The 26,730-nt window shown below is 33.6% G+C and overlaps 3 protein-coding genes across 4 annotated transcripts in view; 1 reads left to right on the forward strand and 2 right to left on the reverse strand.

The window, feature by feature from the left end:
- Positions 1 to 653: 653 nt before the first annotated feature.
- Positions 654 to 3,810, reverse strand: LOC123701789 (CCAAT/enhancer-binding protein gamma-like). Of its 2 annotated transcripts, XM_045649348.1 has the most exons (3): positions 3,449 to 3,810; positions 2,831 to 3,059; positions 654 to 1,501 (listed from the first exon to the last, which is right to left on the reverse strand). In XM_045649348.1, the coding sequence occupies exons 1-3, from the start codon at positions 3,560 to 3,562 to the stop codon at positions 1,485 to 1,487; spliced, it is 360 nt and encodes a 119-aa protein (XP_045505304.1). In that variant the 5' UTR covers positions 3,563 to 3,810; the 3' UTR covers positions 654 to 1,484. The 2 variants fall into 2 exon arrangements, with proteins under 2 accessions (XP_045505304.1, XP_045505303.1); XM_045649347.1 differs by lacking the exon at positions 654 to 1,501 and having other exon boundaries at positions 2,354 to 3,059.
- Positions 3,811 to 4,635: 825 nt separating this feature from the next.
- LOC123701887 overlaps positions 4,636 to 26,730 on the reverse strand; it is a 64,158-nt gene continuing 42,063 nt past the window's right edge. Inside the window, exons 4-18 of the mRNA XM_045649482.1 lie at positions 26,273 to 26,459; positions 25,456 to 25,546; positions 25,041 to 25,163; positions 21,966 to 22,187; positions 21,118 to 21,229; positions 15,276 to 15,386; positions 14,583 to 14,684; positions 13,846 to 13,932; positions 12,954 to 13,064; positions 12,395 to 12,548; positions 11,666 to 11,802; positions 11,087 to 11,192; positions 10,354 to 10,472; positions 9,389 to 9,617; positions 4,636 to 8,661 (exon numbers count right to left, since the gene is read on the reverse strand). Coding sequence (XP_045505438.1) covers positions 8,530 to 8,661; positions 9,389 to 9,617; positions 10,354 to 10,472; positions 11,087 to 11,192; positions 11,666 to 11,802; positions 12,395 to 12,548; positions 12,954 to 13,064; positions 13,846 to 13,932; positions 14,583 to 14,684; positions 15,276 to 15,386; positions 21,118 to 21,229; positions 21,966 to 22,187; positions 25,041 to 25,163; positions 25,456 to 25,546; positions 26,273 to 26,459 — 2,023 coding nt within the window. The 3' untranslated portion in view covers positions 4,636 to 8,529. The remainder of the gene's footprint in view (positions 8,662 to 9,388; positions 9,618 to 10,353; positions 10,473 to 11,086; positions 11,193 to 11,665; positions 11,803 to 12,394; positions 12,549 to 12,953; positions 13,065 to 13,845; positions 13,933 to 14,582; positions 14,685 to 15,275; positions 15,387 to 21,117; positions 21,230 to 21,965; positions 22,188 to 25,040; positions 25,164 to 25,455; positions 25,547 to 26,272; positions 26,460 to 26,730) is intronic.
- Positions 18,283 to 19,820, forward strand: LOC123701886 (cuticle protein 19.8-like). Its single transcript, XM_045649481.1, has 4 exons — positions 18,283 to 18,417; positions 18,486 to 18,578; positions 18,750 to 18,846; positions 19,076 to 19,820. The coding sequence occupies exons 1-4, from the start codon at positions 18,400 to 18,402 to the stop codon at positions 19,624 to 19,626; spliced, it is 759 nt and encodes a 252-aa protein (XP_045505437.1). The 5' UTR covers positions 18,283 to 18,399; the 3' UTR covers positions 19,627 to 19,820.

The following is a 26,730-nucleotide window of genomic DNA, read 5'->3' on the forward strand; positions in this document are numbered from 1 at the left end:
AAAATAGGTAAAACAGAGTTTATGCGTTTCAGATCGGAAGTTCTAGAGGTGTATTATGCATTGGGGGAATTTCGGTTGTGGGGTAAATCCGGAAAATTGAGAATACCGCTTTAGAGCATCCCTAAATTATTGTAAGTACCTAAAGCTCTGTGACCTATAGTAGGAATATCAAGAAGATATATAGGATTGAAAATATTAGCGTACATCGTATTAATTTAACGATTTACCCCGACGCGTCGTTCGCCGGAATTACCCCAATGCAAATAATAAATATTTACGATGCGATGCAAATTTGTAGTTTTGGGTTCGCACTTAGCCGAAGATCTTTAGTAGTTTTCAATTCTTACTCAAGATTAGGATCTTAAAACATATATAATAATTATTGTTACTTTGCTAAGTAGTACCAAAATAGTAATAAGTTGCAATGTCTACAAAATGATGACAACATTATGTAGGTACATATACATACATCATAAACATATGTGTAGGTATAATCATTCGTTTGTTTTTACTAAAAACTACTTGCACCACTACTTAGTTACTTTTTTCAATCAAAAAATGACCAGTTATTTTTTCTAAAACTACTGAAGGAAAGGGTAAATGGATGTAATTTGCTTTCATAAATAACATAATATTATGAATTAAAAATACAATTTGTTGTTTCAATATTTTATTCTCTCATAAACAATAATTGTAAAATAATTCATCTACTAACTATTCAACAGTCACCTTTGATAAAGTTACAAAAAATTATAAATTTCATTAAATGCATTGACAAATAAAATCATTAAGTATCAATTTCATAACATATTATAAATTATACGAGCCAATTAAATTACACATCGTGTTGAATTATTGTGATGTTTTCATATCAATACGTCATAATATAAAATAAAAGGAAATAAACAAATAGGTCAAAGTTTAGTAGATTATTAAATGATGTTACATAAATAATATTTCTTCGTTTTAGCTTTAAGGGGGCGTTCATGTATTACGTAACAATTTAGGTGGGATCTCGTAAAACGTTACGATGCGTTAATGCTGTACAGAAAAAATGTTACAGTGCGTCACAAGGAGGGAGGGGGGTCAAAAATCTTTGTTATCGTCAAAAAATTGTGTTACATAATACTTGAATACTCCCTAACTGAATAGTCCTAGGATAATTTTATAAAATCTACAACTAACATCTAAAGCTTGTACTTATAATCAATTTATTCTGAAGGGATAGAAAACATTAAACAACTTTGAGCAGGCAAGATATCCACTTTCTAACTTGATATGAACATTTACAAATATTCTTTTTATAATCCAAGAGGTAACATAAATTTTAAGAAATTGTTGATGATATATTCAATACATAGTTACAGAATTTATTAATATGAAATGTGAAATTTAGAAAAATAGAATGTTTTCGTTTTGAACATCCTGGACCATGGAGGAATCAGGAATGAATCTTCCTCTGCAGCATTTCTTGCTTGGATTTCCTATTTTCTTTTCTTATCTAGAATTATGAAAAATATTTTTTAATAATTTATAGATACATACAGTCATAGTGTTATAAAAATCATATACATATTAATAAGTTTCCTACAATATTGTAGAGCTTCACAAACATACACAGGACTAAATATACTATTTTATAAAATTAATTCATTACTTCATCACATTTTATCATATACAGTGTAAACTCTATATAACGACACTCCATTTAACGTCAAACTCCGTATAACGTCAAGATTTCTCGACTTTGGTTGGTTTATATTGTTGTCTATACAATAATACACTCCATATAGCATCACGCTCACTCTCAATAACGACAACAATTAAGTAATAAACTCGACGTCATTCATACCGAACTTTCTAAGAAATTCATTCTTTTGTTTACAAATTGGGATTGCTTGCAGGTGTGTCTACACGTGCAAGCACACCTGCAAGCAATCCCATTGTTTTTGACCATGATTAATAAGATATAAATAAAATAAGTAAAAAAATACAACAAAATTACTGGTGCAGCAAAAGACGTCAAACAAAAATAACAGACTATACACAATAGCGTTCAAGTAACATTCTTTTTTATGTACATAACTACTAACACTAGTCTGAAATAAATTTTCTCTTTTTCTAATTCTGATTTTTATTCTCTCCATTTAACGACCACTCTCTATAACGTCGACAAGTGATAACTGCGTTAAAAACAACCGACTTCAAACTTGCACTTGCAAAATTTACAAATACCTACAGACAAAAATGCTCATAAAATAAAAACTACTGGGCCTATCCGAATAAAATTTTTATGGGACCAATTCGACACCAGCCCGCATCGAACAAAAAAAGAATCACGTAAATCGGTTCAGAAACCTCGGAGTAATCGGTGTACATACATAAAAAAAAAAATATATATACCGGCCGAATTGATAACCTCCTCCTTTTTTTTGAAGTCGGTTAAAAAATGCACGGTCCCTTAAGTGACGTTATATAGAGTTTACACTGTATTTGGTGCTGCATGAAATAGGATATTGTATGACAGCATAATTTTTGGTGTACATTGTATTAATAGTTGAATTGTCCATGTATTTAAAGAGTTGTCTTTACATTAAAAATGTAGACTTAGAGCTAGCGCGCAAGAGCAACTTTTGTCTCCGCAACTATTTTGACTCTCCCATCAACTAGGGGAGTTGCGTCACTATGTGCGCGCGCTTTCTTACTAGCACATAGAGTTGATGGGAGAGACAAAATAGTTGCGGAGACAAAAGTTGCTCTTGCGCGCTAGCTCTTAAACCTAATATAAAATTGATAGTCTTATTCTACGATTTACTAGTACTGCCATTACTTTTATCATCTGGTACATCTTCTAATAACTTCTGTAGATCGATTCCCGCAAACTTAGGGTCCTTCGCATTAGACGCATACTCCATGAACAAATCTTTTAAGAATTGCAGATCTTTTGATAGCGTTTTGACTTTCTCTTCCAGCATTTGGTTTTCCGCTTTTAGTTTGTTGACGCGTGTGAACGTTTCTTGCGTTCTCTGTTTTGACTTGAATCTACTCTTCTTTACTGCCTGAAATTAAATATAAAGATAATTATTTTTCAGAATTGTATTATGTATAATGAAAATAATTGAACACCAATTGAAAATATATGCTCCACTTTTAAGACGTTTTTATTAACTAACAACTGGTTTTGAATTATTACACATTGAATAAGACTCAATAACACTGATATCATATAAATAAATAAAAATTAACCTTCACCTTTGGTCTCTACATCTTACTAAAAATGAGTAGATTTACTAATTCACTAATATGGATATATAGGGGATACATTTAAGTACAACCATAGTAGACTATTACTACTATTTTAACTTTAAACTCAAGTTGACTAGGTACTAACTAAATACCAGCTGGCAGCAAATAAAAAAGATATTTGGTAAAATATAAATAACCGTACCTCATTATTTCTATCCCGCTTTTTTCTATAATCATCATCTTCATCGTCTGCGTCGCTCGGACCTCGTCTCCCGCGTTTAACAGGAGGCATATTGTTAATATCTTGTAATATCATCAAAATAAAGCAAATTCACTTCACTGAAACCTTTTCCTTGAAACCTTCTTTGTATATTTTGCAGCTAAGCTATTGACAAGTTTTTCGCGCCAAAGCTATTCAGTTTTCCTTGAGAGTATGTTGTGCACTGGTAACAGGTAATTCCACCAAGCTTACTGTTAACTTTTCATTATAAAAATATTTGTTGTGAAATCCATTTGATGACGCAATTTTTATTTTGCATTGCTGATTGTCCTCGAAACTTGATGTTATTCCCATGTCAAGCATGTCAAGTGTCATGTGTCATTTGTCAAAATACGTCTTCAGTGTTGCCAAATCTAATTTATACCATAATAATACCTATTTTATGTCTGTATTTTATTTTATAAGCTTTTTTACCTATGGAAGTATAATTTTTATAACGTTCAATAAAAAAATGATCATAATAATTGTAGAATATAGGAGTTCTATGTTATATTATCTACATAATAAACGCGTCAAAAAAAACGCTTCCTAGGTACTATGTACTATTAGACGAGTGTTATTTGTTTCAAATTGGATTTCATAAAGTTATTTGTTAAAAATAGATTAATATTTATCTAGTTATTGGGATAGATTTAAATTAGTACAAATTGCATTATCAATCAATATTATTTCGAAACATTCTCTTAAGTTGTAGAATTTGATACAAGAACTTTTTATTTTACATATTACTAGCTTTCCACCCGCAGCTTCGCCCGCGCAGTCAAAGAAAAACCCGCATAGTCCCGTTCCCGTGGGATTTCCGGGATAAAACCTATCCTATTTCCCGGGGTAAAAAGTTGCCTATGTCCTTTCTCGGGTATCAAAATATCTCTATACCAAATTTCATGCAAATTGGTTCAGTAGTTAAGGCGTGATTGAGTAACAGACAGACAGACAGAGTTACTTTCGCATTTATAATATTAGTATGGATTGAATATTGAATATTGAATATTAATTATTTTCTAAGCAGTGATAGTAAATATTTCTATTGGGTACAATTTGGTGTAGTACTTTTTCCTAATCTAATCCTAAAAATGTAAGGTAGGAACGGAGAAAATAAAACAAATCTGTATCAGACCAATCAATATATTTCCACTTTATGATAAATCTCTAACAAAGTACGTAAATCTTATTTACACAAATGGAAGCATCCAATGCTAAACAATCTAATACTGTAACGCTAACCATTTCAATTATTACACAATAATATAGAAATAATTCAAATCTACTCGTCTATTATCAATCAAATTCATACATTATTATGCGTACCTTCTTAAATTAATTTCGTAACTACATGAACATAGTTATGGTTAACTTTTAATCGTAGAATGTTCTATGACAATTAGTTATTGGAATTGTTCTGTAAATAGATATTTAATGCATCGTTAGTTAGTTACTCATTAAAAATATATTTGAAATGTTGAAATACAACTCTGTTGCAATCAATTTAGCCTGTATAGGCAATTCTAGTTTAAATGTTGAAGAAATTTCTTGTCTATGGAAAAAACGACATTCGGATTATATTTATTTAAAATAAACCGTTAATTTTCAAACGTCTCTTCTTCGAAAACATCCATCAAGGAGACTTAAAATTTAGATAATTGGCGCCTTAACACTTAAAAAATATCGACCAGATAAAATTGCTGCACGTATTATAATGTAGGGAAATAATAGACAAAACATGACTAAATAGGTCAACCTTATCACAGAATAGACAATAAAACTGCTAAGTCAATGACAGTCTTTAAAAACTATAAATGCTTGTAGTTATTTATTAGAAAAAAATGCATACTGTAGTGAGTCTCAACTACTTATAAAAGTTTTAATAAAAAAATTAGTGCCCTATAAATTTACTCATTAAAACCTGAATTAATTCATTTGACTACCTCTATACGTATTAACAAACAAACGATTATCACACAAGTCACACAAATACATTATATTTATAATCATAAATACTTATTATGTATATAATATTGAAAACAAGTACATATTTCATAATATTACATTGATGAACACCGTTTTCTTTTCTTTTAAGAATTTAAAGTAATCGATAATGTAAACAACGATGTATATTAATAATTAAAAACAGTTAAAATTTAATAAAAACGTCATTATTTATTTCGAAATATGAGCTAATTTGAAAATAAACTATTTCAAAATATAATGTACATCGAATTTTATTGTATAGCATCTTATTTGTTAAATATCAAAGGCCTTTTCAGAATGAAATGACGCTACAATAATTTCAAAGAATTAAAAAAAAAAATATTTGTCAATCGTATTTTTATAAAAAAAAGTAAGCGTTAATCGGAATATTTTATACTGGCAACTTCTATTTCCAATGATGCTTTTCTTTTGCCATATAATATGTACCTATATTTTTTTACCTAAACAATGGTATTAATGTTGAAGTAAATACTAAATAATATATTTTATTGGCAAACAATTTGATTAAAATTATATTAATTACTTAATAAATTTATAAATAATAGAAAAAATTACATTACGAGGCGGGATTCGAACCCGCATCTTTCACGCCAATCCTGGACAGACGCCTGACCAATTCGGCCACCCGTGATCGAATTTTTTCTTTTCTTTATAAATAAAGCATTTGAATGCCATAAAACCAAAAATATCAAATTCAATTAATGTTATTTATACATTTACATATTATTATGAACATTGTGGATTTCTTTTCAGACTCTACCCTTATAATATTTCAAATAAATTAAAATTATTGTTTGTTGCGTTATATCGGAAGAAATTATGCAATCTATTTATAAATAATATAATATAATAGCTTCGTTCAATTTCAAAATATTGTCTTGGTACACCGTATTTCGTCAATCCCTTTTGGTTGTTAACAAAAATATCACTTTAAAATATTCTCTTTCATGCTAATTTTAATTTACACTGTTCTCAAATTCGTAAATTTTAAATATATTTACACCGTTTTAATTCATTGTTGAATTTTGTATTTTGAGTGGTTTAAAAAAACAAAGTCAATAACTTGGTAAGTCGATGCAAACGAGAGTCATAAATCAAATCTTATTCTTTTATCAATTACCTTACAAATAACCTTTTTGAAATTCCAATCTAACAATTATTTGGGAAAAAATAAGTTAATAATGAATTTTTAAATTATTAATCATTTCATTAAAATTAAGAACAATCCTAATATATGAAGATCATTTCTTTAAAAGTTAAAGATTAGAAATAACTTTTAAATAATATGTCAACTCTGGTACTATATTTTGCGTAGTTACTATTGATAATTATTATCAATCACAATATCTTTTATATTATTTAGGTATTTGATTCAATTTGATTGAAATAATCGTTCTCGTATTTTTTTTATCGTTAAAACAACAAAAAAATGGCGCATTAAACGACTGTACCTTTAGCTGTTTACTTATTTATAAAGATGTTTATTATCTTGATTTTTCATTGAAATTAATCGAATATATTTGGCACGAAATAAAAGCTAAATTTGATCCGCATTTGTGCTCCCAAATCACAAATTTTACTTACGAAACTAGATTTTAATAGATCTAAAATAGATTCAATTTACAATGTTAAAGACAAATCCATAACAGGAACATTTTTTAAAATTCTTAATTTTGATAAATGGTTTGTACTGATGTTTCTTCTTTCTTGAAAATTACAAATCTGAGACAAACATTTATGACAACATTTTTTTATGTTTTCTTCTAAAATTTCAGTTCAATAAAATAAATAGTAACATCAAGTAAATAATAATGCTTTATTCCAATATGTAACAATAGAAACCACAAGATAGTTAGACTATCATTTAGGTAATGTAATTAATTTAGAAGCATTAATCCATGTAGTACTAAGCTCACACAACGTGTAAAGGCCTATTCAAACTAGATCGGTATTCGCTACCGCCGTAGGTAGCGATATCCCGATGGTACGCGATTAGAGCCTCTATAATATACTACGTAAGGGATTTAATAGAGTCCATATCGTACCGCTACCCACGGCGGTAGCGAATACCCCTCTAGTTTGAATAGGCCTTAAAGATGATTTTGTTACGATAACAGACTTCCTAACTACCAATTCTTCGAGTTATCTTTTATGAATTTAGAAATTATAATCATGACAGCTGTCATCATAAATTCAATTCTTAAATCTTCATTAGTATTTTATGGTTTTTTATTTAAAATAGTTATTTAAAAACATTAATTCATAAAAAATCGTTACGATTTAAATTTATGCAACTTTACCCAGTTCTCTAGAATTCTATAAAAAAGTCCCAGATTGACAGCTGTCAAAGTAATAATATTTTTAGACATAATTGCCATCATAAAAAAAACAAATCAACAAATATGAATAGGTATTGATTAGATCCGTACCGAATAATAACGTAAGCTCATTTTTGAGCAGAGACAATGATACACTTTTAACGTACGAAGAGATCGTTTATCCCTAGATTTAAATGTAAGAACGCCACAATGAAAAACACGATTAAATTTAATTTATTAGCCTACATCTAAATCCGACTAAGCTAATGAACAGGATTTCCTTAATTTAGTAAACAGTCGATAGTATCGCAATGACAAATTTTACATTTAAATATTATCATTTTAAGTCTTATGCCCGCTTCAATAGAATTTTTGAACAAGATAATAGATAAATAATTTAGATTAATTAGCCTCGTGAATGATTTGTCATAGGTTATAATTTCAGAAATAACATTTTGGTTTATTATAAGTTACTTTATGTTTAGTAAATCTCCTTTTATTTAAAATAAAAGTATTTGTCAGTTACATTTGGTAATATATAAATAAACGATAAACATATTTGCATTGGAAGAAATCACAACATGACAGATCACATGACAGATGCTTCAATCTTACCAGACGTAAATTCAAAATTGACGTTTCGAACTTTACTTTTTAAAAATCCATTTTCTTTCTTTTTTCGTCCATAATCATTTTTCATTGAGGCGGTTGCAAATTTTGCACTTTACGACACTGACACAGCCATTTTATGATTCTAGCGTTTCTTTCAACGACGCTAGGCGGTTCCGTGTTGCGGTAGATTTGTTTCTGCACTCCTGGCCCTTGGACCTGCGAACGAAAAATAATTTATTTAAAGAAATTATGATAGTTCATGTTCTTTTTCATAATAAATATATTTAGTTGATTTTCAGTAGCAGGAAAAAATATGATTTGGAGTCATTAAAATAACATTGAAATGAACATGTTTATTGATTTTGGAAGAGTCTATTGGTCATGTCAAATATGTACTTAAAGCTACAATCATTCACCGTGCTATCTGTAGTGGCCAGATATTTAGAAAGAAGAACAGCTACCCGAGTGTCCAGCGAGACCTCGTCCTCAGCCATAAATTTACTAAATTTCTCGACCATAAATCTGCTAAATGATAAAAACTACTGGGCCTAGCCGAATAAAACTTTTATGGGACCAATTCGACACCATCTCGCATCGAAACAAAAAAAGAATCAAGTAAATCGGTTCAGAAACCTCGGAGTAATACATAAAAAAAACAGTGTGTGTACTTATGTACACGCGTTAGAAGTTATACTTCTTTGGCGCATGGAAAAAATACTAGAATATACAACTTGAACATAGCTATCAATTTCCATACCACCTAGAACTAACTTCATGCTGTTAAATTTAGGTGTCGGTGTGCGCGCGCATCGTAAAAATTCACTCTCATCATTTTTCTCCATCGCGCCACAAGAAGTATAACTTCAAAAATATACCGGCTGAATTGATAACCTCCTCCTTTTATTTGAAGTCGGTTATTTATACAAGAGTTATAAGCACTTACAGTATAATCAGTAGTGGCCAGCTGGTTCGAGTCCACGGTGGACGCGGACGAGAAGAACACCGGACTGTCCGGGTCGTCGTCCCGGACGAGCGCTTCATACGTGCGGGCTTCGAGCCCGAGCCGCTCGAAGAACAACTGTAGCCGCGCGGAGTCGGACGACGGGCTGTCCGGCGAGTCCGAGCCCTCGCACGGCGCGGACGCCGGGCTGCGGCCGTCCGTGCGTCTGTATCTGGCCATAATTTCTTTGCTATAATCACTATGTACATAGTATAAAACAAAGTCGCTTTCTCTGTCCCTATGTCCCTTTGTATGCTTAAACCTTTAAAACTACGCAATGGATTTTGATGCGGTTTTTTTTTAATAGATAGAGTGATTCAGGAGGAAGGTTTTAGTATATAATTTATTAGGTTTTAGACAAAGCGGGCGAAGCCGCGGGCGGTAAGCTTGTTTAAACTATGTGTGCGTGGGTGGAATATGCAAATTATTTTTCTTTCTTTTTTCTAATAAACAAAAAATTGGTTCTAGAAATTAGACTTGAAAATTTTGAACGCGATGTATTAATAACTAGCGACATTCACAATCACACTATCTATTAAAAAGCCGCATCAAAATCCGTTGCTTAAAGATTTAAGCATACATAGGGATATAGGGACAGAGAAAGCTAGGTAGGTACTTTGTTCTATACTATGTAGTGATGTGACGCACTCCGCTCGCTGTCAAGTGTGAAATACTCTGTATAAAATTGAACTAATTTGAAAAAGAAACTAAATTGGAACAAAACGTCGACAAATAGCAGATAGTATAATAAAATAATTTACATGTGATGGTTAGATATATAACCCTGTACTCTATGGCAAACTAGCTGGGCCAAAAAATATAATAAATAGAAAACACTCTGTCGTCGTATACAAAATAGTAAACTTATAAAACTTAATTAAATTAATATAATTAATTGTATAAAATACCTATCAGATATATCTGATTTGGAGCGTAGTATCGGCCGCGGCCGTCTCTGCTTGTAGCGCAAACATCTCTGACGTTTGAACGTGCCTAGCGGTGACGTCACTTCCTCCGTTTGACAGATCTGGAAAGGATAGATTTGACATGTTTTTTTTTTTCTTATATTATACTAGCCGCTCCGCGCGGTTTCACCCCCTCGGCTCCTCTCCTGTTGGTTGTAGCGTGATGGTATATAGCCTATAGCCTTCCTCGATAAATGAGCTATCTAACACCGAAAGAATTTTTCAAATCGGACCAGTAGTTCCCGAGATTAGCGCGTTCAAACAAACAAACAAACAATCAAACAAACTAACAAACTCTTCAGCTTTATAATATTAGTATAGATATCTGTGACTTTTATGTCGCAAGCGCGAAGTATAAATTTAAGTCCACAATGAGGAAATACCAATCTCCCTTATTTTATCCCAGGACAGGGATAAATAATAATATTATACAAAAAGCCAACACAACGCTATTATTTATTATAAAGCATCACTCAAAAACTCTATCAGGATAGATCTAATGACCATACCAACTTTCAAAGAATAAAGAAATCTTAAGCAATACATAAATACAGTTCAATTGACAACACCTAAGTCCTATGTTTGCAGTCCGTTAAAATGTTATTTTATATGTCTGCTTATAACTCGAACCTACTTCATCATTGTTGTCTATGGAAATAAGAATATTTTATCTTACCTGTGGCGCATTAACGTATTCTTGTTTATCATCTATCCGTGTGCGCATGCGCACCTCCTGATATTGTGGTTGCTTGCTTACAACCTCCGTGTTTGGCTCTTGGTATCTGATAAAAATTTATTTATTTATTTACGAGTTCTTTTTTATTTAAATACGCTTAACACACACTAACAAAAATAGTTTTTGAAAATTTTATTTAAATATTAAAAACTAGCTGTGCCGCGCGGTTTCACCCGCGTGGCTCCGCTCCTGTTAGTCTTAGCGTGATAATATATAGCCTATATTACTCGTGGATAATGTAGCTTTCGAATGGTGAAAGAATTTTTAAAATCGGTCCAGTAGTTTATGAGCCTATTCATTACAATCAAACAAACAAACAAACAAAGTTTTCCTCTTTATAATATTAGTGTAGATTAAATGGATCATATTCTATAACTTATATGTACCAGTTTTGTTTTTTTAGAAAACAATCCATGTAGTTTTATTAGAAAACCCATTAAAAATACCCAAATGCACATATAATACTATGAAATTAAATTGTCTATGATTAATATCATAGATAACAAATAATAGACAAACCTGGTGTATTCTCTTGTCGTATTATATTCCTTTCTACCAACATTCAGACACTTTAGTGGAGTTTTGTATGAACAGTCGTAGTCCCCATAATCGTATAGAGGCGGTTCATCTTGGAATTGGGGTGGGGGTGCGCTTGCCTAGGAATATGAAGATGAATATAAGTATTTTACTACAAAATAGATATGCACCTTTTTTTCTTATAGAAGTGTTATTCTCCAATTTTCTAGTATTTTTTTTTCTAAAAATAAATAATATTATAACATCCTATAGATAGTTAGGTATTCTGTTAGGTATTCTATCTCTTTCCGACACTTTGACAACATGAAGCCGTTACCACACTACTCTAACAACTGAGTGAATAAAAGTGAGCTGTTTTGATTTAATTTTTGGAACAATTAATTTGTATGAAAATTCATTTTTTATATTTTTTTTTTATATTTTCAAATTGAATCACTGAGTGGATATTATCCATTTTGTACCCTGTAGTCATAAGTTATTTTTTTTTGTATGTCACATGTATTAATGTGTATCGGTAGGTACAAATAAATGTATTTTATTTCTTTCTTTCTTTCTAAATTGATTTGAGAATAGTCAAACAGAAAACTCATAAAACATCTAGTTCAAGAACGGCTGCACAGATTTAATCGGTCTTTGTTTAGATTTGTCACTTCTTGCATTTCTATTCATCATAGAATCGTCCAAAAACACCTATATCACAACACAAATTACCTGAAAGTGTATGCCAACGCGTGGTGGCGGTGCATACAGCGTAGGCGCGGGTGGTTTATGCGGCTCCGGCTCTGCGCCATCTTGGAATTGTGGTGGGGCTGATACGTAGCACTGTTCTAGGGACGTGTCTCGAGTTCGGGAACCGCAGTATATACTGGTAGAGATAATATAGATTATTGAATAGTTTTAAGCGTGGTCGTGAAGTTTAATAGGAATTTAATGTAACAGAAAATATTATTGAAAAAGTTGCTAGTGTAATAATAATGTAACTTAAAATGTGTGCGTATGACTATTTCTGTACCTTTATACATGTTGCTGTTTTGTGTTTATGCGTACGTGTCGTAGTGTGCGGGCAGTACACTTCGTGCGTGTGTGTATAAATTTTATCTATGTATAATGCATTATTTTTGTGCCTGTGGGTGTATGCATGCGATAAAATTATGAAGTGAAACTTGTTCAGGCGCGTTTAGAGTGAAATTTCAAGGTCTCGTCATGGTAATACCGTCACGTCAAAGAAGTTTCACTTCTGACACGTGTGTGTGTGTGTGTATACACTCACCCGGGGCGGTCGTGGTGTGCGGGCAGAGCGTGCGGCGGCGCGCTGCGCTGCGTGTAGTGCCCGCTCGAGCCGCCCGAGTCGCGGGCGAATGACGAGCCACAACGACTTGTACTGTGGCCATAAAATAACGTGAAATTTATTGAAATTGCTAATTATCATGCTTTTTTTATTGACGTGACAACGTCTTATAATTCGATAAAGCCGGCTGCACGCACGAAAAAACATGACTCATGCGGCGTTACCTCGCTCTGACTCATCTGAGGCGTTCCATGTAAAGGCTTGAAGTGCGACAAAGAAGCACAATCGTTGTCATGTTCAACTATCGTCAGTAAACCGACTTTACAGACAACCAATTTTTATTTATTTATTTACTAGCTTACCGCCCGAACCTAATAAATCATATACTAAAACCTTCCTCTTGAATCACACTATCTATTAAAAAAGCGGTATCAAAATCCGTTGCGTAGTTTTAAAGATATAAGGGACATAGTGACAGAGAAAGCGACTTTGTTTTATACTATGTAGTGAAGATGAACCTCAACCATTGCTCCTGTAAATCAACACTGCTTTTGAGCAGCATTTTGTTGAGGCTCTGTCCATTTGCCTCATTAAATTTAAAGATAAATTTTGTATGCAATGTGCTTTTGGCAATAAATTTATTTTCTTTCTTTCTTTCAAAAATATGAATTTTTAAAGACTAGAAAAAAATTAATTACGAAGCGGGGTTCGAACCCACATCTTTCTACCAATCCGAGGCGGACGCCTGACCAATTCGGCCACCCGTGATCCGACCACAACACAGTTTTATGTGCCTAAGGACACACCGCGCGCCATTATTGAGATAATTATATTTTTATATTTGTATTATTTATATTTTTTATTTAAAACGTACCTATTATATGACTGATAGTTCTCCTCTCCCGGCGAAGGGTGTTCTGAGAAAGCATCGCACGATGATATTAACGAAGAATGGTTTGATCTGAAACGTAGATAATAAATTGTTAGTAGAATACAAGAATACTTCCACCTAATATATCTTAATATATCCTAATATATCTTATGAATTAAGCAAATGTTGGTTAACATAAAATACAAATTAGAAGAAAAATAAACAATACAATAGTTAAAGAAAGAAAATTATAACTAATATGTAAAATTAGCATAGCACATTTTAATAAAAAAGTAATTATTGTTTTCAAAATCAATAACATTGCAGACAAAAATATTAATAAAAGACGTGTGGCACTCGGGGACTGCCGCGGTAAAGCTATTGCATGCTATGCCTTCAAGCCACACCTCCGAGCCCGTCGGAGTGGGGAGCGTGAGGTTTTTTCGTTACGGAATTTCTCGATTCGGTCCCCGCGCTCAAGGCCCGCGATAGAAGCTATGCAATAGCTTAAAAAAAGTTTTTTTCCAAGACGACTATGTATTCCGACATTATTATAATTGTATAATGTAATTTATAATTTAAGATATTTGCACGCTCAACTACGAGCAGAATGTCTAAGAACCTATAAAATTTGTACCGCAGCTATGTAACTACATTCAGCAAATAAAGACAATTTGAATTTGAATTTGAATTTGATAATAATTAGGTCGGATAATCCATAAAACTATGTCTGTACGTACCTCGTGCCTTTCGATGAGCACGAAGCCGTCCTGTGATGCGCGGAGTGCCGCCGGCGTCTGGGTGACCGGCCTATCGACTCCGTTCCAACCACCACGTTTACACTGTAATTTATCATTATTATGTTTATTTCAATCATTATTATTACCAACAGTTGCGTTATCATCACCACTATGATCATAATTGTTATCATCAGCATCATTTTCATTAATATATCACCATCAACAAACATTGTTAGGTACGCAACAACTTATATTTGTACCCACTTCAGAAATATAGTATTAAAAAAAATCATTTATTGAACAATTTGTGGGTTAGGTACAAACATGTCACATTTGGACCCAAAACTAGGACAGCCTGTATTTTGGGGTCCAAATTGGGGTGGGTATTGACGGAAGACGTGTTATTATATACCGATCTATACTTTAAAAAAAATTTATAAGACATGAAAACACATCATTTGTATTACTTAGTATTGTAGTAGTATAAGTATGATAAATGATAATTATAAAGGGTTAAGAAGCCATTTAGAAGCTACTTTAATATGTTCCCAAATTCAAGAAAATGTATTAGGTTATCTATCATATTTGTTACGTAACTTATTTACTCATAAATCATAATAACACAAGCAAATAGGTCTTTATAGCCTGTATACTACTTAATTTTCTCATTATAATAAATTATGCGTAACTCACTGTTCAGGGTAACCGTGTGCTTGTGCGTGCAAGTCGGGCAATGATTTATGACTGTTTATATTAGTGTTGCCATCCTCCTCGCGCACGCTGGGTTGAGAGTGTGAATTTGATCTGTAAAAAATATGCTAATTAGTGAATTGTTACCATATATAAAATTTGTTTGAACAAATTTTAGGATTATAGAATATGTTGTCATACATTAGACTTGGCAAATTACGGATCTACAAAATGCATGTTAATTCTTAAAGATCTGTGTAGCAACATTCGTGCATTTGGCAGTTACCTGATATTTTTAAATAAGAGGTTTTTAATAACTTTATCGTAAGGGAACACAAAAAGACATGTGAATAAGTATACAATAGCTGCAAAATGTAAAAATCATATCTATTGCGCAGTATTTGAGACATAAATTTAAAGGCGAGATCCATAACTGCAGCCAGTTTTTGACTTCTTAGTAAAATGCCTATGCTATTAACTAATAAACATACTTTAACTATGAATTTTATTTTCATAAAACATACATATTACGATATCTAGTTTCGTATACAGGTAAAGGTCAAAATCGAATTAAACATTACAAAAAATGACGCAAAAATGGAACTAGAAAAACCCGTTCGATCATTTATGTAAAATATATGGATTTATAACAGAATTCTTTTTACGCTTCATTGAAGCCGTTAATTGTTTATTTCGTTAATACCAACGTTTTATGAAGGCGGAGGTAGAAATGTAAAAAATTATTTAAAACTAGGTTGCGCCCGCGGCTTCGCCTGCGCAGTCAAAGAAAAACCCGCATAGTTCCCGTTTCCGTGGGATTTCCGGGATTGCGCCATTTTCCCGGGATAAAATGTAGCCTATGTCTATATGTTTCTCGGGTATAAAAATATATCCATACCAAATTTCATGAAAATTGGTTCAGTAGTTTAGGCGTGATTGAGTAACAGACAGACAGACAGAGTTACTTTCGCATTTATAATATTAGTATGGATTAATATATACGTTAAATTAGAGCAATATCAAGTTAATTCAAGTTTGCATATTATTGAGAATACGTGTGGATTAAATTAATATTGATATGAATGCAAAGAGATATTGAGAAACCTTTTTTTTTTCAATAAAACATAATTCACACACATGATTTTTTTATATTTGCGGGTAGTTAAGTCTTGTAACACCATAGTGAATAGCTTAAGTTTAGGAGACTGTATGCAGGGAATAGATTACAGCAAGTAAATACCTACTCCTTAAATATGTAATTGATATAATTAAGTGCCAATACAATTTTCAACGCTTTAGTACACAAGTGATAACTGCGTTAAAAACAACCGACTTCAAACTTGCACTTGCAAAATTTACAAATACCTACAGACAAAAATGCTCATAAAATAAAAACTACTGGGCCTATCCGAATAAAATTTTTATGGGACCAATTCGACACCATCCCGCATCGAACAAAAAAAGAATCACGTAAATCGGTTCAGAAACCTCGGAGTAATCGGTGTACATACATAAAAAAAAAAATATACCGGCCGAATTGATAACCTCCTCCTTTTTTTTGAAGTCGGTTAAAAATAAATCGTATGTTTCTCTATTTACAGTATTCTCTTATCAGTGTCTCGTTACACAAGAAATTAGAATCAATGTTAATATTGTAATTATCACTAATAAGTTATCGCTACATAACTATTAAGTTTCTTTAGGCGTGTTACAAACATTGTTTCTACTTTCAAGGGCCCACCAGAGGGTTAATAGTACTTCCTGACATACATCGTTAAATTATTATTATTACGCATATTATGTAGGCAGGGAAAAGGTGGGTTTTCTTTGAGAATTAGTGAGTAATTAACCTTCAAGTGAACTGAAGTTTTTCGCAATGTTAATTATTTGAAAAAGTAGAGGTTATACTACCTAATTAAAACTATACGTAAACTGATTGGAAAGATAAATTAAATCCTATTGTATTAAAAATGCAGTTAAAGAAATACATTCACTAGACATTATTCTAACATACATTATTCTAACAACAACATCTGCTTTCCGAATCGGTGGTAAATGTTAGAAATATGTAATGACGATTCGAAAGTGCTTCTAAAAGAAGTCTAATTGAATATATAAATGTTTGAGTTTGAACAGCTCATTTAAAATCAGACATTTCAAATTTTATCTTCTTAACAAACAATACCATACGCATACGAAGTAAGAAAAAACAATCAAATCAAGAAATCATCTCGGTAAACATAACTTTATAAACCAAACAACTCACAGAAGATACGAAAAAATACCACAATACTAAAGCATCAAATAAATCAGACTGTTGAACGTTGATTGAATAAAATTACGCATATTATATAAATTAGATAATGCATCATTATCTATTAAAATAGATAATTATGTGTCTTCCATCATATGTCTATAATTATCGCACATCAACAGACCAAAGTGAAGGAATTATTAGAACAAGGCGCCATAATATTTGTGAATGTTGCATCAGGGCGGATACGCTCCATTAGGCATCCTCATGCATTTATAATAGCAAAACAATCGTAAAATTTGTCGATAATCACGTGTAAAATATACTAGCTATTCTGAGGTATGCTCGAATGCCTTAAGATTAGGAAAGAGCAGATAGAGATAGCATAACTTGCTTGAACAGCTTGAACCAAATCATTCGTCTTCCATCAATTTTTATAGCATGAAGTTAACTAAGCAACCGACAACCATACATCATCCATATCAAGCAAATCTGTTCATCTTTCTAAAGACTTTCTCCTTCTTTAGTATCTTTTCTCCCTGCTCAGCTTAATACCCATTAACTGATACCCATTAACAAAAACATTATCGTAAACCATTCACTATTCAGAATCTTCAAAATACAAAAAAGTATCACCCCTCTCAATTGCCTGCTTATTCAAAACGCACGTAGCTTAGCCGGATTTATAATTCAAACCGAACTTTTCACTTAATAAAGGTCTATGATAATGAGGATGTCTGATGCAACCCTTAGCTATTGACGTTACATTCGGCCAAATGCATTCGCGAAATATTCGATATCCGACGGCCTATAAATTAACTGCATTATACAAAATGCAGCTAGTTTGTTTTCGACCATTGTAGCTCGTTCAACATGAAGTACTTTGTGGCGGTCAGTGTCATCCCCTATTTCAGGCATATCTTTAACGAACGGTGGTCTAATGTCTTTTTGTCTTGCAGATAACGTGCCTTCTGGCTCTGTCCGTCCCGTCAAGAGCTACCGGGTATGAAGGCCTCGTGTATGCGCCGGGACATGCTTCTCCTGAATACTATGTAAGTTGGAAATATATGCTTTTCATTCAAAGAAATTGTTCGATAGAACGTCCTAGGCCCGCATAATAAAGAAGCTTGTTTCTAAAGACTTATTGGCCTTTTAGCAATACAAAATTTGAGAAGGAAAACAGGAATAATGTACGGAAAGTGACCCTATTATAATTGTTTCAGTCTTACCCTAGCTACGAGTACGAGTACTCCGTAAGGGACCCTCACACCGGTGACAACAAGGCCGTTTGGGAAAAGCGAGATGGCGATGTTGTAGTTGGTAAGATATTTTTTTACTTATCTTTGTTAATAAAATCAGTCAGAAAATGTATAATTTTGTTGGAAAGAAAATCATTAAAGTAGGCAGAATAAAAAAGGCAGTGTTCAATCGAAAGGTAAGCCTTGTGAAAAATAATGATATCAATCTATGAAGCAAGCTAGGCCTGATAATTTGTATTCCACTTTTTACATCCTTTACCGTTATCATTATACTTATCAATAATTTCCAGGTGGCTACTCATTCGTGGAGCCAGGGGGCAGCATTCGTATTATCGAGTACCGCGCTGACAAGTCTGGTTTCACTGCGCCAGTAGTCAAGCGAATCGGCCCTAAAGTACACCCTGGAGGCGCCACTTCAACCACCACTATCTCTAAACCATCATCGCCCATACGAGAATTTGCCCCAGCGCGTATAATTTCCGCTCCCGTTATTGCCCCAGCGCCGTTGCCCGCGCCTGTACGTATCCCGCTGCCCGCGCCTATCCCTGCCCCTGCGCCCTTGCCCGCACCGGTATATACTCCGCTACCCGCTCCCATATACAGGCCGGCGCCCACGCCTGTATACGCATCACTGCCCGCGCCAACCTATACGTCACTGCCCGCGCCCATATATAAACCGGCGCCCATACAACTATCTCTACCGTATTACTCCGCGCCCTACATCCCAAGACCGAGCATACCCTATTCCGCCTTATCATTCCTATCCGGAGGTCACGGTTTAGGACATGGTTCGATCAATAATTATAACTACGACTTGTACAACTCATTGAACTACCACTAAAGACTAAACAAAACGCGGAAGCTGCTTGACGACTCAAAATGCCGCTTACCATTTATTTCGCAATACGTTAGGATATGTTGTGAGTTATATTTTACAAATGTTAATGTAAGATATTTATGTTTTCTAATTTATGACATTACGGCAGTAAATACGGACACGATTAAAGCAAATGCCACCATGTGGTAGAAACATAAGGGTTGTTTTATTTTAATCTTGTTTAGTTTTAAAAATAATGTGAATAATATGCTGAAATTCATTTTATTTTTGTCCTGAACAAGAAACAGTGTATTTTATTTCTCAAATATATAATACACATTCCTACAAAAAAAGTAGGTAGTCATTTGTTTTAAACTTGATCTAAAATATTTTAATATAGAAATATATGATTAGTTGATAATAATAATATAAATTCCCAGTGTTATTTGGCGAATGCAGTATTGAAGAAATTATTTCACTAAACAATTCATTTACCAGTCGTTGCAGTCCCAAATACTTATTAGTTATTCATATGTATGGCCAAATTATTGCCCAAAATTTATGCAGAATTGTGTTTCTTAATTCGAATCGGTAAATTGGTGAAGAAATTAAAAACAAGGTTAAATAACATTCCTAGAGAGGTTTACTGTAGAAAATTTTCTAGGACTATTTGTACCTATATGTTATCAAGTACTTTTCATATTTCTACAAAATAACTACTTATAGTGGAACCTTTTTTTTTTTTGAGTGGGGAAATCTTGCATAGATACCCACGGCCTCCGGGGAAAGGGCCGCGGGTTATGTCGGATTCCTACCGACCAAAACCCCACTGTGTTCCGTCAAGCCACATAAACGACGGGGCCACGGGTATAGGTAGAATTCGTCCGTGACAACTATAGTGGAACCTCCTCATTTTATGGAGTCAGTTATAAAACGCAATCTTACATTATTTAAATTTTCATGATGCAAATATATGTAGTTACAAAATTATAACAACATAAAAAACACTGATTCTAAAAAAATCGACCCATTTACTTAACTAATATAATCAAAACATGTAACATCAAACGAATTAAATGAATTATAATAGAGACGATAACTAAAATTTTGTTTCTTCAGTATTAATAAAAAAATAAGATAAATATTATTAAATGTACAATGGCACTTTATCAACATGCACGAATTAAAATAAATAAACACCTTTCAATGAATTGACCACCTCCTTGGTACAGTGGTTGACGCGTGAGCGCAGTACCGAGGGGTCCTGGGTTCGATTCCCGGTGGAGACGAAGAAAAAAAAAATGTCTCGGTCTGGCAGGACACAGAAGGCTGATCAACTACTTGTCCCTAAAGAAAATCGATCAGTGAACAGATGTATAGGATCTGCCCCTTGCCCCACTAGGGGATATGGGACTTCACTTTTTTCAATCAATTAAAATAAATAACATCACTAGCTGAAGCTATGTTATATCATCATGTAATCTGAAGATAATACATATATATTTAGACACTTACCTAGTATACCTAGGTGCAGAATGTGCGTATTCAGCAGGCGGGCTGATGGCCCCCAGCTGTTCCCCGCTCGGGGACAACTCTTCGGGGTTTTGGGGACTTGATTGGGGACTCGCTGTCGTAAAAAATGATTTTTGAGTAGATACTCAAAAGTATAGATATACTATATACTATATCTAAGTACTTTTACAGTTATTTTTACGCAAAAAACAGCTAAGATTCGACCTTTAAAAAATCACAAGGCACACATTCCTTTACAAAAACTATTCTGAAATGTGTGTAAAAATTTTAGTCCAGAGAAACAAACGTTAAAGCAAAATCAACCTTATTGACATCACTTTAGGGTGTATTCAAAAGCAGTAAATTGAAACGGCCTAAGCTAGCTAGAATTTACTAGTGTAGTGCTAGGTGGTAACTATATTATTATTTCAATGATGTATAACCGGATTTACAAGATGTTTTTCGATTTATAAAAAAAATTCTCAAGCAAAACTTTTACCAACAAAAATTCTTAAGCAACATTTTTACCAACAACTACGTGGCGGTGCTTCGAGCAAAATTACCAACCGATTTGGCAAAAAGACGCGGGTTCGAATCCCGCGTCACAATCGAACTTTTTTTTATTTTAATTTTTTTTTAAACTTACGTATAGAAAACGTATTCTAGATGACCACTTCAGCCCTCTGTCTTGGTATAACAAAGGACTCGGGGAAGAAGACCCTTGCATCAAAGCTGATCGGCCGTTTGTCTTCATGCCGGTGCTTTGAGATACATTACCAAACCGGTTAGGGAAAAAGACGCGGGTTCAAATCCCGCCTCACAATCGAACTTTTTTCTTTTATTTAACTTACGTATAGAAAACGCATTCTTGATGACCACTTCAGCCCTCTGTCTTGGTATAACAAAGGACTCGGGGAAGAAGACCCTTGCATCAAAGCTGATCGGCCGTTTGTCTTCGTGCCTGTGCTTGGAGCCTGAGCCTGAAGATGAGGTTCCCGAGAACGTGCCTGATGTGTGCTGGGAACGGGGTTCGTATGGGTCCACGCGACGCATGTCCGTAAACGACTTTTGCGCTGGAATATACATAAAAAATTAGTGTGCGTGTACTAGTGTACACACGTAAGAAGTGAAGCTTCTTTATGACCTTATTTTTCAAAAAATAATTTACTATATGCAACTTTACAGAACTACGTCCAATCACGCGTGGTAGGGATAAGAAAAAGATAGCGCGTAACGGAACAATGTCACACGTAACGAAAAAATGTTACACTAAATTTTTTTCCAACCCGGATAAAGAAGTTTCACTTCAATAAATATTTCAGGACAATTTTCACACACGGCACGATCTGATGTCATACTAAGCTTTCGCTTGTGTTATGAGAACCAGATGGCTGATAAACATAATATATATGATTTTTAAATAAATATTTATTAAAGTGAAACTTTTATTACATCGTCTCAAACTTTTTGGTCTGTGTAGCGCATGTCGCGTGTATCGCGGCTGCCGAGTAGGTATACCTACTCGGCAGCCGACCGACACGCGACATGCGCTACACAAAGCAGTGTTCGGAACCGTTCGAACAGTTTCACTTTTACCGTGGTTTCATAAAACCACACAACATTTTTATTAATATAGATAATTAACACCCAGACACAGCAAACAAATATGTTCATCAAATGAATATTTGCCCCGGGTGGGAATCGAACCCACAACCTCCGGCTTGGAAGGCAGGGCCATTACCAACCAAGCCAACCGGTCAGTCGAATATAGATAAATAAAAAAATAAAATAAAAAATAAAAAAGCCTTTTATTTCCACACACTTTGGATGGTTTTACAATATTAATTTGTGTTAGTTACAATTTAGAAAAAATTAAATAAAATTTAAAAAAATGTGTTAGTAATATGGTAATATCTAATGTGTTATTAATTATTGTTGTGTAGGATCCCACATTGGGTGAAGGCCTCCTCCATCTTCCTCCACTTATGCCGGTCTTTACCGCAGGAAGCCCAGTCTTTCCCAGCTATATTGACAATGTCATCAGACCACCGTCTGATTGGTCTACCTACATTCCTCAATCCTTCTGGTCCTTTCCACCGTGATGTTTCCGATGTCCAACGTCCGTCAGTATAACGGCTTATGTGTCCAGCCCATTGCCACTTGAGTTTCAGTGCCTGTGTGAGAGCGTCAGTTAAATTTGTTTTTTCTCGGATTGATGTGTTTTTAATTTTATATATTTTCCTTAGGTTAAGCATGCTTCTCTCCATGCTGCTTTGTGTTGATCTGATCTTTTGTTTTACTTTGTTTGTAAACACCCATGTTTGGCAGCCATATAGTAGACAAGGCAACAAGCAGGTATCAAATACAATTTTCTTGAGTTTTAAAGAGTAGTTTCCTTTTAAAATTTCTTTAAGGGACCAAAATTTTCGCCATGCTATGCTTATTCTTCTGGATATTTCATCTTCATTATTTAGTTTATTGAATGATAACTGTTTGCCCAAGTAGATATACTTGTCAACATATTCAATAGTATTGTTTCTTACACAAATAGGAATGTTAGAGCTGTTGGACATTATTTTAGTTTTCTTTGAGTTCATTTCTAATCCGACCTTGAGGCTTTCAAAGTTCAAACTGTTTATCATTTCTTCTAGTTCATTTGGATTTTCTGATATTAAAACTATGTCATCTGCAAATCTCAGGTGTGTAAGATAGTTATTGTTTATTTTTATTCCTTTGTTTTCCCAATTTATATTCCTGAATATTATTTCTAAAACGGCAATAAATAGTTTTGGTGATAGCGGGTCACCCTGTCTAACCCCTCTTTCAATTTTAATTTGTTTTCCTCTTGATTCCAGTTTAACCTTGCTTGTACTGTTATTGTAGATATTCATTAATATTTTGATATATTTTAGATCAATTTTTAGGTCACTTAAAGCGTTCCAAATTGATTTGTGGCTTATACTATCAAAGGCCTTGCTATAATCAATAAAGGCCAAATATAAGGGTCTATTAAACTCTCTATATTTACAGTTATAATATACATCAATATAATGTAAAATACATGTGTGTCGATATAATTATTTATAATGGGTCGACGTTACGCATATCGGTGAACGATTGTTACGCTGTGAATATGAAGTTGTAGGTTAACACATAATTTTGACGATAAAGACAAATCAAAACAGAGAACTAGGTAACAATAATACATAATTTAGAAATAAAAGACTTTTTAACGGATTTTACGGTCACGGGGAGACTGTGACCACGCTCCCCGTGACCACGCTCGCTGTAAAGTGTTCGAAACGTCGGGAAAATAATATAATGAATAAATCGCGTTTAAAATCCGTTAAAAAGTCTTTAATTTCTAAATGTATAATACTCGCGTAAAATCAAACCCTAGATAATAATACATAATATCATAACAAAACAAATAAGTACATAGATAGACTGAAAAATTGATTATAATATGATAAATAGTTTTCAGCTTTGTAGTACGCTTGTACGCTTTATATAGTATAGTATCTACTGCTAATTAGATACAAATTAAAATATATAATGTTACATAGGCATTTCTATCGGAGAAGCCAGAGAAACTCATAATCTCTTCATCAGGACTTAAACTTATTATTATTAAAAATGGCTGTCTTAATTCAATTTCAAATTATTTATTTTAATTTGAGTTTTTTTTTATTATCATAGTTTTCTATGTCCGCGTCTATGAATTGGTGTACAATAAACAACTGCACTCACATTCACGCCTAAAAGTTGTCCGATGAGAAACTCTGCTTTCGCGTCTTTAAGCAGAGTTTTCCATAGAGTTACATTAAATGAACGCTTAAAAGTTATCTACACAACGACGACATTTTTCAACGACTTTATTGAAGCGATTGTGAGTCCAGTTTGTACTAATGACGTAACAAACTCACAAACAAACGGCGGCGAGTACACATTCTCTCTACTGTCAGCGTGTTCGAGCAATCTCCGTAACGTATTTTGCAGCCCCTCGCCCGCGCTCACCGCGCGACGACTGCTCATACGGGTTGTTGCATCTGTAACAAATATATTTTTACTACTAGGTTACTAGCTAACCGCCCGCGGCTTCGCCCGCTTTGTCTAAAACCTAATAAATTATATACTAAAACCTTCCTCTTGAATCACTCTATTAAAAAAACCGCATCAAAATCCGTTGCGTAGTTTTAAAGATTTAAGCATACAAAGGGACATAGGGACAGAGAAAGCGACTTTGTTTTATACTATGACTATGTTGATAGTGATTTACTTTGGACTCAAACAACGGATAATAAGAAAGATTTTAGTATATTTTGTATACAATATACATACATGGATTGCAGCAGGCGTCATTGTTGAGTGTCCCCGAACTGACTAAGTGACACCCGCCAGCTGCTATCGCCTGCCCCAAACCGCTGCTCACCTGGAAAAACAAAAAATATACAAAAATAGTATTGAAGAAAATTTTTTTTTTATCATAATCATAATCATTTATTCACCATAAATAAATACAAAATTCAATACATAGAAATAATTATCTTAATTCATTAAACATATAAACACAAGGACATTATAATAGTACCTACCTGATTATTAAAAAGATAATATGACCTGCAGACCTACACTAAGACAGCTTGTATCGTAGGCCTGCAACCCTTCTTGATTACACAATAAGGTAAGTGCTACTCACTATATAACATTTTGTTAGACGTTCGTTTTTTACAGATTTACAACCAGGAACTTTTGTAAGATAAAAAATGTTTGAGAAAGAAACATTTTTCTGGGAAGTTATGGGCACGCTACGGCCATTCATCATCATTGAAAAATGTAACAAAAATTATTCCTTATTAAAGCAGACCAATTTATCCAGACCAACCAATCGATGGTCAATCAACGGAAGACTCGAAGAAACTGAAGAAATATAGCTGGTGTAAATCAATCAACTTTGACCAATGTAATAGATCGATTGGTTAGTCGAACGCTTCTTAAAGATGTCTAGTTGAAGAAATGTTGGCCTCCTCATATATCGGAAAACTTCCTCTAAAGCACTACTCACTCTCAAAGGCAACCACAGTCTTGCGTCTCTACTGTTGCAGTCGCATACCAAATCTACCACCTTGAACCATCTTTGCTGCTAACGATCACTTACCCTCAAAGGCAACTCCTGTTTCCTATCCAGCACCGTCTCCGACTTCACATAGAAAGCCTTCGTCTCCGCCAGCAGTTCCACTGCGGACTTGCGCTTTTGCTGCTGCGGCGCTAGAGACCGGGAAGCCGCCATTTCCTTCTTGCGCGGTAGTTTGAAACTTGCGAACAGGGAGTCGGCTAGCCGACGTCTGTTAAAATTGAGATTTTGGTAAATATTTATATTATGTTTGCGCATATTTTTAATTTTACAATAACATTGTAGTGTTAAAACTATTTAGATGAATCTTAACACCATCTTATATGGAGCAGTCATTTAGCGTAGCTTTAATATTAATATCACTTTCAGAAAGACAAGGCAAAATAGTTATGACCAAGAAGTACATATTATATAAAAGTTTTCAAGTACATATTGTGGTTAACCACAGGATATTATTTATATCGAATGTACTAATTATATTG

Source organism: Colias croceus, chromosome 22 (genome assembly GCF_905220415.1).
Source record: "Colias croceus chromosome 22, ilColCroc2.1".
Classification (NCBI taxonomy): Eukaryota; Metazoa; Arthropoda; class Insecta; order Lepidoptera; family Pieridae; genus Colias; species Colias croceus.

What these genes read in the sequence shown, in the direction of transcription:
- LOC123701789 (XM_045649347.1), bottom strand. Translation starts at nt 3,562, where the DNA reads ATGATATTACAAGATATTAACAATATGCCTCCTGTTAAACGCGGGAGA. An exon ending in AGCGGGATAGAAATAATGAG is followed by an intron (nt 3,060 to 3,448) that starts GTACGGTTATTT and finishes ATTTAATTTCAG; the next exon opens with GCAGTAAAGAAGAGTAGATT.
- LOC123701886 (XM_045649481.1), top strand. An exon ending in ATGCTTCTCCTGAATACTAT is followed by an intron (nt 18,579 to 18,749) that starts GTAAGTTGGAAA and finishes TAATTGTTTCAG; the next exon opens with TCTTACCCTAGCTACGAGTA. An exon ending in AGATGGCGATGTTGTAGTTG is followed by an intron (nt 18,847 to 19,075) that starts GTAAGATATTTT and finishes AATAATTTCCAG; the next exon opens with GTGGCTACTCATTCGTGGAG.